The sequence below is a fragment of the Manis pentadactyla genome, chromosome 7 (genome assembly GCF_030020395.1).
Source record: "Manis pentadactyla isolate mManPen7 chromosome 7, mManPen7.hap1, whole genome shotgun sequence".
Classification (NCBI taxonomy): Eukaryota; Metazoa; Chordata; class Mammalia; order Pholidota; family Manidae; genus Manis; species Manis pentadactyla.
The window spans coordinates 133,776,253-133,788,431 of NC_080025.1; the positions used below are offsets into that span (position 1 = coordinate 133,776,253).

Here is a 12,179-nt window from a genome sequence, read left to right on the forward strand (position 1 = left end):
AGTTGCTTATGTTTTGAAACACACACACACACACATACATCAGACAAAATGGGGAGAAATGTCAAGGATCATTGTATCCATTTATCTGACTCAGAAACTTAGAAAGATAAAAACAAGAGCAATCTGCTCAGGAGCCAGATCTCCCACCCTGTCTGCGGTTTGTCCCTCTGCTTCATGCTGCTTTTCCCTTTCTTTTCATCCTCTGAGTTGAGTGCATGGGGAGCCTTCTGTGTGGGGAACAGGCAGCCGCCCTGCAGTGGTCTGAGTGGTTCTGCAAGGCCACCTCTAGCTCAGATCACAGCCTCCACTGATCGTGCCTCTGCTGTCTGTGTTTCTCAGTCAGGTTATCCATCAAAATACTGATGTGCAAATATCTTCTGAGAAGAATATCACTGAGAACTGTGTGCCATTTGAAATTATATACCCAATTTACTGACCATGCTGGTATGAGACCAGCTAAAGACCAGGATGCAGCCTCCTGTGTTTGCTAGCCTAGGGAGGAACTGAGGCAGCCAGGGGCCGGAGCCAGCGAGCAGGGGGCTGGAGGGTGGCAGGGGAAGTGGACAGTCACGCAGTACAATCCCCCAGCTCAGAAAGGAAAGAGAGGCCCACACAAGAGAGGAAGGGGTTTGCCTATGGGCACTGCAGTCAGAGGGAACCCCTAGTGAAAACTGCACATAAGTAGGAGCTCATCACTGAATAAGGCTGATGGGGCTTTAGCCATTACTAGTGGTCTGAGTCATGTGTCTATGTTTCTTGGCCACATTCATTGGCCCAAAACTCAGGTGACTTGGTAGCTGCTTAATGAAGTCTTCAGCTGTATGTATTAAAATTCCTCCCGGCAGCCCACCGTGGTTAAGCGGTCTGTCTTTTCTGGGAGTCCATGGAGGCTCTTTCCAATGCCCAGAGCCCACCAGGCTCCTCCATGGCCTTCACCTTCTGAGTTAACTGCTCTCCCTCCCGTGGGCTGCAGCCCTAGGTGGACATGATGAGGCTACGGCTCCTCCTTTTGCCCAGCTTTCCCCTCTTCCATGGGCGCTCTCTCAACCAGAGTGGACGTGGCACAGCCGGTCTCTCCTGCTGTCTCACCTCTACCTGTGGGCATTTTCTGATCAGGGTTGCCATACCTGTCACATGCTCAGTTTGTGGCCTCACTGCCCTCTTGTTAAGATAGTAACAGACTTTGAATCCAGATTTACATAATGTTTGCTGTGGGGGAACCAGCCACCTTTCAAGCCAGATGCCATAGGTATCACTGTGCAGATCATACAAATCACACGAGAAACCCAACTCTGCCCCCTGTCGTCACCCTCCACCCTGTTGGGTCAGTGGGGTGTCCTGCCCCCAAATGAGAACAGCGGACCTGCTGAGACAACCCTGTGCTGGGAGTTAAAGGAGTTGAATTTGGGCTCAGTGACTCATCTAGGGGCAGAGAACTTTCTTTTGGTTTCAGTTCTTACATCAATGAGAATAATTCCCACACTGACTTTTCAGATGAACTTTTAGGGGAAAATATAAGAAGACAAATAGAAAGAAACTTTTAAAAATAAAAAGCCAATATAATGCACCAGATTATAAGATCATAATCATCTCAAAATCAGGGCCCACTGTCCTGGGAATGATTGGTATTCACTTAGGCACCAATATAGGAAGCCACATAAACCTTAGATTTTAAGCTACATTAAAGTAGCTGAAGGAGAAATCCCAAAGGGGCTCTCTGTAGCCAGGCCAGTGTCTTTTGAGCATTGTCCTGCCCTCCTCCTAGGGCTTCCAACCTCCCTCCCTGCAACTCGGCTGCTGACAGGCAGCAAGAGGACAGCCCCGAAGTCCCACGGCCGCACGTTCCGAGCTTTATAGAGTCCCATAGGCAAGCACACACCCTCCCTTTGTGCTTATACATTTAAACTACAGTTCCTCTAAATGAAGCACTTTATTTTTTCCTCCTTTTTCCAAAGCCCCGGGCACTTCCATAAGCACAGAAAGGATGCCTTTGCTCTGGGCACAGGGGAAGGCGCTGGTGCTGGCGGTCCTGCCCAGTGGCAGGATGTTTGCCCCCGCTCGTCAAGTTACCTTGGAGTCCGTCTTTCTCAGAGATGCTCCCGCGTCCACGAGAAGCTGGCACACAGCCCGGTTCCGCTGGCAGGCAGCCTTGTGCAGTGCGGTCTCACCCCTAAATCAAAGATGAAATGGGAAGCCACCCATAAAGGCGTGGGGGGCAGGGCTGGGAGTGGGGTGGCAGCAGCAGGGAGGGGGTGAGGGGAGGTTCTCTGCTGCTGAGGTTCCCTGTTCCAGGCCTCTTCCCCTATCTGCGGCTGAGGCCAGCCACGGTCCTGGGCACATTCTGGCGCAGTGCACGGGGGGTGGTGGGGGGTGTCTGAAACTATGTTGAGTTAGTCCTCAATTAATCATAATACATGACTCTAGCTTCTTTTCTAAACAGTGTGGGTTAACTAGGCTGAGTGATTTTATTTTTGACTACTGACATCCGATTTAGGCAACACTCCAGGGCACTATTTAATGCACTGATGGATGCAGGTGTGTCTGGACCCTGTGGAGTCATTCTCTGTGGGCACATTTGGGGAGAGCTTGAGGGCCACGAGACGAAGCTCACAGGGAGCGGCGATGGAGAATACGGGGCCCTTCAGGCAGAGCACACAGGGCTCGATGGGCCATCTGGCCCTTGGAGGAATACCTCCTGGGAACTCAGCTTGAAAGAATCAGGCCAGCACAGACTCCTGCCGCCGGGTAAGTGGGGGCGGGGGGGGCAGCCACAGAGGCTCTTCGGTCTCTCAGTGAGACCCCGGGAGAGTTCAGGAGCCAGGGCCACGCACCCAAAGGCAGCAGGCCAGCCACTGCACATGGGAGAGGGCAAGGAAGGTAGTGTCGGGAGGAGGGTGTCCCCTCTGGGTCCGAAATGGCAAAGGTGCTTAATGTCAAGCATCTCATGGAAATGAGATGCAGTCCTGAGTGAAGGCAGATGGGGTAGGCGAGACCCTTGCCAAGGGGACGTATGGCATGCGGACAAGCTCTCCAGAGCCGCGGGCTCTTCCCCGCCCAGGACTCCCAGCTACCCCCGCACCCGCTCATCCTCCACTCTTCCTCCTCCATGCCTACGTAGCCCCTTCCTTCCCATCTTCATCCCTGTTTTGAACTTCCTTGAACTTCGCTAATGGCTCTATCTGGTTCTCAGGGTTGTGTGTTTCGCCTTCTTTGTTCCTGTTTGGGGAGTAGTAGCTATTTTTGCCCTATGAATAAGAAAATTGGAAACAAACATTATCAGTTTGGGGACCACCCCAGAAAGGTGGGCTTTCTCACTCTGGCTCCTCATCTGAACTACATATGGAACAAGAAAATGACAGGAGTTACTATGTTCGCAGTTCTCCAGTGGTTGTACACAACTTGTTCCTAGACTCAGCAGAGAGGTTTCCTTAAACACAAAGCATCATTGGGGCATTAGTGTTTCATTTTCTTACAAACTCCAGTTAAGACAGAGTAAATATAAAGGTCAGTGTACTTATTTAGTCTTCTCAGTAGTTCAAGATGCACCAGTGCAGCAGTACCTTGACTGCAGGAAGCTCTACATGATGAACAGCAATGCCTGTGCATACAAGTTATTATGACACTTGTCATCCACTTTCATTGTGTAGTTTGATTTTGAATGGCCCTGCACACTTATAAATACAACTGAAAGTAGACTTTTTAAAACTAACAATAAAATTATCTCTTGTATGACCTATAGACTACATTCCTCTCCTAGATATGTTCTAAAGAAAATAATCTTGACTATGTAATGAAAGGCAACACTCACGTTTCGCTGTCTGCCATATCCAACAATTCAGAAGGTCCTAAATAAGAGGAAAGCAAGATACCCATCAAAAATAAGTTTCAAAAACTAACCATTAACAAAAAATCTCTAGTCACAGAAGTAAACTGCCTTGAAAAGCTGAATAAAAAAGAGCTATTGGTGACAGGAATAATAAGACAACCTCCCACCCCCTAAAAGGAAGGATTCCTCTGCTTCCCTCTCACCAATCTCCCAATTTCCATCAGCCAAAATGTGCAGAATGGAAGCTTCAAAAGAATGATACAGCCTCTGCCTTCAAGAAGCTCCCAGTCAAGTTGAAGAAATAAAATCAACTGAACTAGAGAAACTCGAAGTGAGAAATAATTGAGAGGCTACCTTGGGAAAAAGGTGACAATCAGGCGGGATTTAAAAATTGTTTCTCATTCTCTAGTGCAGATTATTTGAAATGGGGTCTGGTGGGGTAAAATGTTAAAGTACAAGAGACCAGTTATTATCCAGTCTGATCCCCTTATTTTAGCGATAGGGCAAAATTCTATTTTTTATAAAATTTCCTTTCTAACATCTGGAAGAAATATTATGTATGCACACCAAATGATTACAGATATTTCATTAGGAATTGAAATGTTCTGTGAGTTTGTGCATTCACAATGTTTTATCTGTTTACTAATCAATTCATTCAACCTGAAAACACTGCTTGGAATGTCCACCTTTCCAGCTTCAGGACCACTGCCTCTCCCCCACCCTCCCTGCAAATCCCTTGCCCTAGTCAGTCTGCAGGTATCAGCTGAGAATTTCTTCCTTAAATCCCTCTATGACCCATTCCAAAAATTGCATTAAATGTTCCTCACATTGTGTACTAACCCAACGTCCAACAACTGGGAAGGTAAAAGAATTTATCATGCAAATGGAAACTATCCCAGACAAGTGGGGACCACCTTGTCATAATCACCTATTGATCATGAAACTTAAACCATATTGAAAATCACCTGGTGATTTGTCTCTCTCCATAACTGGACTCTGGTAAACCCCTCGAAGTTGTAGCCTATACCTTCTCCACCACTGTGTCCTTCCTTGGTGCCCAGCATAGAGGCCAGTGTCAAGCAGATGCTTATGTGTTGGTTGAATGAGTGAATAAATGTGTTTGAAAATGCCAAACACGGTTCTAGATATTGAGCATTTCAGCCTTTAGAAATATGATCCTGTTGATCTGTTGTCTATATTGTTGAGTATCATTATCACTGAAAATTTTCTTATGTGATTAATTATTATATAAGAAGAAGAAGAAGGGGAAAAAGAGGTTAGGATTTTCCATCCATGAAAGTCACTGGCCAAGAAGATGACTGAGCTGTTATGGGACCATCACAATCCTCCAGATCATCCAGGAGCAAACGCATCGTCCTGGCCTCCTCTTTCACATCTACTGGTCATCAAGGCCAGGTGAATCTTCCCTTGCAATGTCTGTCTTACTTGTCACTCCTATTTGTCCTATTAGACATACAGGCCCCCTAATAGGTCTCTGCCTGCAACATTATTCGCTGCAGCAACAGTTACTAAGAAAAATGAAAAGGTCTTTGATCATTTAGACTTTTCATGTTTCCAATCATCATACTTACTGCATACTCCCAAGTATAGAAACACTGAAGTTCACAGTCTTTCACTTGGAACTTCCCTTCTGCAATTTATTCCTGGGGTTCCATTTTTTCATGTATGCTAAACTGGTAACTGTGCCATCACCACATTTCTCAGGCTCTCCCAGCTCTCAGAATTTGTTCTCTCCATTCTCCCAGAAGAGCCTTCCCTTTTCCAGCCATTTACCTAAATTTTACAAAGTCCTTCACAGCCCAGTCTGCAACAGATTCCTCTGAAAAGACTGCCTCTGACAGGAGGAATCTATCCTCTGAACTCTCATAACACTTACCTGGGTCGACCCTTGCATTGTGCATTTGCTTTTTGGTTGCATGCCTTGCCTCTTTAAATAAATTATTCTAAATTGCTTGTGTATAAGAATACTTTTATTTTTCATAGCCCTTTAGCATCTACCCTATATTAAGGATTCAACAAAGGGTGAACTCATTCATTTTGTTCCTGTGGTTCTAAGGACACATGAATGATAATCTCCCCAGCACACATCTAAAAGAATGCAAAGCAGTACAGTGTAGTGATTAGGAATGAGGATCCTAGAGCTGAATCTCCCAGCTACAAAATCAGCTCTACCAGCCGCTTACTGCATGTTAACCAAGTTCATTTAATCTTGATGTCCCTTGATTGCTGCATATGCAAAATAAGGTTGATAATATTTATCTCACAGGATTGTTGTGTTAGCTAAAGCAGTAAGTTAAAGTTATGTGCTTAAAACAATAGCTGGCACACGACACATGATGCCTAAAGTTTAGGCATTATTAGGTGTCCGATTCTCTGACATAATATAGCAGGGGGCACAAAGTCAAGATGCTCGGAAATTAGTGAAGGAAAGAGACATCAAAGGACCACTTCACTCTGACTTTCATTTGAAGCCACTTGTTGGCTCAAACTGTTTGTCCTGAGAACCATGTCCTCCAGGCCTGTTCAGCTGCTAACAGGCCATTCTCCACAAGGTCAGGAGCAAGAGGGCTCACCATGCCCAGTGGTCCATTTAAAGAGCTCCTGTCACCTTCAGCAAACCTTTCGAGTGTTTCATTTTGAAAGGATTTCCATAACCCCCAGTAGCCTGGCCTCACTGGTAGCGCTCTTCCCATCATTGTTGCTCACTGCACAAATATTTAGGTAACAGAGGCCTTGACCCATTTCCTCCTTTATTCAGCACTCTTAGAGCTGTGCCCATGGGGGGTCTCTAGGGTCCCAGCCTCCAGGCAGACTGAAGCAGTTTAGTCTGCGCTCAAACAGCAATTGCTTCACACTCTGAAAGTAGTGTCTGATAAGAATCACTGATAAATGCAGCCCACCCAGAACATTCCAGAGCTGACTATCCAGCTGGTGTAGCTGCTGATCACTCTTCTCTCCCTTTAATCCTCTGCTGCTGACAGAAGTGAGAGACAGGTGCTGATACTCAGACCAGATCCTTTTGCTCTTAATTAATATCTAAAGAAAGTCTAGTTAAAGGTTTCAGGGATGGCTCGAGAATGATAGACTGACTTAACCCAGACCTTCTTTATCCTCCCATTAAATCACATTGCCACAGAAGAACAGAATGTTTTGAATACTGGCAGGCAGGTAGCCACTGAGCCGGCAGGGGTGGCAGCCGGCTGAGTCCCCACAGCAGTAGCGAGCTCCATCTTTAATGGTACATTGTGCTGTTTAACAGTATCCTCTGCAGGTTAGAAGCACTCGTGTTAAGATTTGGAGGTGGGCAGCTAGAGAAATAAGAATAATCAACAACGGCCACAAAAATTCTCTCGAAAGAAAAAGTACTTGAAAATGGCATCTATGATTTTTGGAAAGTTAATTTGAGTCTTACTAGTTAGGGAGAGAACAGGAGAATGAAAAAACAAAGATGATAGAATTCTTTCAATATATTGATCAATGGTGAATATTTGGGCTTAGGCTTATTTTATATTTTACATATACATATGTCCTGATGGTAGATGCCATGCCCTCTCCCCTAAGGAATTTGAAGGAATTCCACTACAATGTCCCCAGTGAGCTCATGATGGCTCCCTGAATGTAAAGGGAAGTCTCGGCTCCCTGTCTCCCAGGACTCATTACGATGTTCACACTCTGTCCTGCCACTAACCTGCACCAGAAACAAGTGATATGTCCCTACAAGGGACATGGCTGCAAATTTTCTCATGAAATTCTCAGAGGAAGATGATCACCATCAGCGCAGCCCTGTACCAGCTGTCCCTGGATCCCTGCACATGACACTCCTATCAGACTACCTTACTCTGTGGTTGTTCGTCCATGTTTCGTCTCCCTTGCTGGGCTTGTAGGAATGGAGAGGGCAGAGACCACATCTTCATTTGTGTATGAGTTTTGGCAAGTAACCTAACCTCACTGTACTTCAGGGTTCACTACCTGTCCAATGGATATAAGAGAGTGTACTGTGCGTGTGGCGCTGCTGTCAGAAGAAATGCATTCATACACAGAAAGCACTTCAAACAATAACCTTTAGGAGTGACTATTACTAGGCCATCTTTTCTCAAAAGTGCCTGGGGCAGAATTAATTTTTTACTGACTGCATGAATAAGAGACCTTATAAAATTGGTGTGGATCCCAGCCAGTATCATATTTATTCTCAAAGAAAGATCCATAAATGGAACATGGATTCAAAAGACTGTCCCATAGGGGAAATTGTCTTTAGAATGAGGGAAAGAAATAATACGTTGAGAGGATACACACATCCGTATTTGGGGTGAAGGCAAGGGAATCAAAAAGGAGGCCCAATGTCACAAATCTCCCAACAAGAGAACATGAACAGCTGGTAGGTAGTCAAGCCCTTCGAAGCGCAGCTTGCTGTCCGGGGCTCGCTCCATAGGAGACCCCACTTCCGGCCGACGCAACTTCATCGGTGTCGGACTTCTGTTATATATGTTGGGTCTTTTGTCATGTGCATCTTGTAATTCGCTTCCAGCACCAAGGCATCCGATCTCCTTAGCTCTTCCTTGCACCTCCCGGTGGCCTTTCTCTTCAGATCTCATTTCCCATTAGTCTCCCTGACGCTGCCAGCAGACCATTCCAAATCCTCCTCTGCCCCAGGACAAAAGCTGCACAGATGTGGGGAGAGCTGGCACTGGGAACTCTCAGAGCACCGTCATCCCATCCCAGCGGGATGGTGGTCGTTTCTCTGGGGCCCAGAGGCAAAAAAGGGGGTGGGGGTTAAAAAAAAAGAAAGACTTAAGGCAGAAAAAGAGAGAAGACAAAATAAGCCATTGAAAGCAAAAAGGAAATGCATGAGTAAGATTTCTATCAGGAAACACGGTAGGGGGCAAAGGGGTGGGAGTGGGGAGAATAAAAACAAAAGAGCAAAATGTGCAGGGTGGTAAAAGACCGAACAACACGAAAGTCTCTGGGGGAGTACAGCAGGGGAGGGGGGTGCAGGCAAAAAGGATGGTTGAAAGGAGCTGAAAAGCAGGAACCACTGGGGGATCCCAGCTGGGATCCCTCCACAGCCTTCCCGCTCCACCCGGTCCCCATGGAATTGTTAGCTCCCTTCCTCCTCCATTCTCTTTTCAACCCTCCAAACGCCCAAATTCCAGTTTTTCACAAAGGAAAGCAGCAGGTTGTGTATTTGAGAGAAGAATTCCCAAAGAAGATGCAGGATGAGAAAAATCCAAGCCTCCTGTGCTTTTCAGAGCATATCACACACCCCATGTCCCCAGCTCTCAAGCCTGGTTTTCAAAGACCCTCAGAAGAGAAATACATTGTTGATTGTGGTGTCTGGGAGAATAACTAATCTCTCACGACCTCTGCTCACGGGGGTCCTCCTGCTTGTGGACCCCACTGCTCACCATAAATAACCAGTGGAGAGGCCCCAGCAGAGGAGAGAGGCGCATGCTTGGGGAAGGGTGCAGGCGCAAGGAAGCCGCATGCAATTTTAGCCTGCACCTTGGAAAGGGCCCGCTGACTTCTGGGAACCCTTGTCGTTAAACGCACCTTTAACAGCCAAATCTTTTGAACAGTTTTTAGGATTTCTCTCACATGAAGCCACAGGAAAGACTTGAACGAAGTTTAAAAAAATACATAAAAAATGAAAACTTTAAGAGACATGCAGCATTTGAGATTAGGGAGGATCCCTCCATCTTTGGCCCGGTACAAAGTTTTCATTCTCTTCTTCATGAGTTCAAAATGATCAGTCCTATCTACTGAAAATCTGATGCTAATTTATAAATACAACGCCCTAGTCAGATGTACATCCCCAAATCCCAGCCTCACGGAGGCCTCTTGGAAAAGGCAATTTTCCTTCTCAGACTGGGTGAACTCCAGAATCATCATCATTATTAAATTAGGAGAGACTATTTCACTGGGCAGCGATCACACTAAGAAGATGATTTCAGAGGAGAGGGTCATGCTTTCCATGTACTTGTCCCTGTCTTCAAGAATACTATCACTGAAAGGGGTTTCTCTAATTTTAAAAGAGATGAATGGTCCTGCAAAGATAGTTTCAATCCCCAAATACACAGGTTAACACCTCAGTAACTAAAGATATATTTTAAAAACAACAATAAAAATGGTTGAGCAGAGTTCTTAGCTCTTAAGGAACCAGGTGAATTAGGCTGGTTATGTCAGAAGCTTTTACATCCACATTCCTGAATAAACAGAAATAACCAGGTCAATGTTAAGAATGAAACTGACAATGCCTATCAGGTTGATAAATACTAATTTCAATAAAAATCAACTGCAATTTAGCATCCATTATAGTATTAAAAGGTTAAAGATTGCCATCCATCAAAAATATGGTGATCCTGGGATCACAGAGCATAAGATTTTATTTTCAAACAAAAGAGAGCTGGATTGTACGTCACTATCTCCACAGCCTTTGTCTCAGGTGCCTGCCGGCCAGTTAGGGTCTTACTGAGGCAGGGAGTATATATAGGATGCTTTCTGTGGCCCTGGGACTGGTTGCCTGTGAGTGAAGTAGAGGTGATCACAAGAATCTCAAGGGTTTTTTTTTTCATCAGCATAAATATTAAACCTACAACATCTAGCCAAGAACAACTGGAAACATAGCACCCTTCCCTCAAGAAATTAGAAAATTCCTTTGCATCCTGCAGTTCTTTCAGTCTCCACAATACAGTGTGGCTCATCTTTGCTAAAGTCACTGGGGATGGACAAGAAACTAGTGCAGTATTGGAATGTCAGGCTTTGGTCACTCACCAGGAGACTAACGTGCTGGCTGAATTTCAGATGCGCACCCATCTGCACCTAAGGTTAGAAACTCCAAGCCCTGTGAGGTTGAACTACAGGGGCTTTCAGAGGCTCTATAATTCAAGGCAGCTGAAACAGAAGTGGCAGGGGACTGAAAACCTATGGTGTTAGAGTAACAGAGGGCATGCCTCACCACTCATACCTCCGGGGAGACTCAACAGGAGACAGGCCTTTGGGGGTTTGTTTCTATTATGTCTCAAATATTGCATGGGGTATACTTAATGCTAGAAAATAGCAAATTGTTGTTGTTCAAGAACTTGCAAAGTTAAATCGTTTTTCTTAAGCAAATTTAAGACCCAGAACCAAAGGAAAACACATAAGCAGAGCTCTGGGGTTCCCAGGAGAGGGAGGAGTTCAATATTGAGAAGGTAGGGTCATCATTTTCAACTGAAGAATACTGAATGTAAGGAAAGGTGGTAGGTGAAATCCATCCACAAATTCTCTGCTGCTCCTTCCATGAAGCCCTGGGGTCTATTCCCCATCCCTTGAGTTGGGGCCAGTTGTGTGACTTTCTTTAGTTAACAGATGCTGCAGAGATGATGCAGAACTTCCCAGCCTGGCCCCAGATGGTCTGGAAGCTTCCATTCTCATCCCCCTGGAACCTAGGACCATTGTGCCATGAAGAAGCCTATGATGAAAGATCAGGTGTAGAGAAAGACTCAGGTGTCCTGGCCACTGCAGCCATCTCAGCTGTGAGCCCCACACATGTGACAATCCATCCTGGTGCAACCTCAGGAGTGAGAACAAGTGAGACACCAGCAGATAACTGACACACAGAGGATCCTAGGAATTGAGGGTGGGTCAGTAGAACTATTGTTTAGGAGAGGTGTGGGGAAGGGAGGGTTTCTAAATTGTGTCATCGCTCAGATAGATGGCCAGTGTCTCACTTAACTCCAGAGTGGTATGTGAGTACTGAGCAGCCTAAAGTATGTAAGCAAACATTCAATCTATAGGACCAAGCAAAACTGGAGAGAAAGGCTTGAGGATGATCAAGAACACAGCAACCGTGAGTATGTCAACCCAAGCTGAGGGCAAGTAAAGTGACAGTATATATATCTAAGGCTCACCTGAACTTTGTACAGTAGAAATACCGAGATCTTTTCTAGTAAGAGAAAAATAATCACACAAGCTTTGTGACTTTATAGGTCCCAACATTTGGTTCTGCCTTTAACCAGCTTTTGGAAAAGTCATTTTGGGAAAGAGAAAACACCTGTTAGATTTTTTGGTGGAGGTATGTATGTCACATGTATGGCACAGAAAGTATGCCACCATTGCTTCTGCAAGTTTTGCCCCAGAAGGAATGTTTTGATTGGCAGGAGGTGGGATGGTCAGAGGAGGAGATGGGATGATACAGTGCCAAGACACAGTTTACCTATGAGGCTTCCTAGGGCAGACAGGCTTGGAATTATTCAACCAGCCTCCAAGGGAAAAGAGATACTCCCATGACTGCCACCCTCCTTTAATACCCTTTCCTCTTGCTCAACCACTCTTGCCACCATAGTTCAGGCCAAGG

General features: G+C 45.6%; 1 protein-coding gene across 10 annotated transcripts in view; it reads right to left on the reverse strand.

Moving 5' to 3' along the window:
- DGKI (diacylglycerol kinase iota) overlaps positions 1-12,179 on the reverse strand; it is a 395,960-nt gene that overhangs the window by 2,512 nt on the left and 381,269 nt on the right. For 9 of the 10 annotated variants that reach the window (XM_057504799.1, XM_057504796.1, XM_057504798.1 and 6 more), the window contains 2 exons: positions 3,809-3,845; positions 2,071-2,170 (listed from right to left, as the gene is read on the reverse strand). In XM_057504799.1, the coding sequence (XP_057360782.1) occupies positions 2,071-2,170; positions 3,809-3,845 (137 nt within the window). Of the gene's footprint in view, positions 1-2,070; positions 2,171-3,808; positions 3,846-12,179 lie in introns of those variants that run through there. The other variant, XR_008998562.1, reaches the window with a different exon arrangement.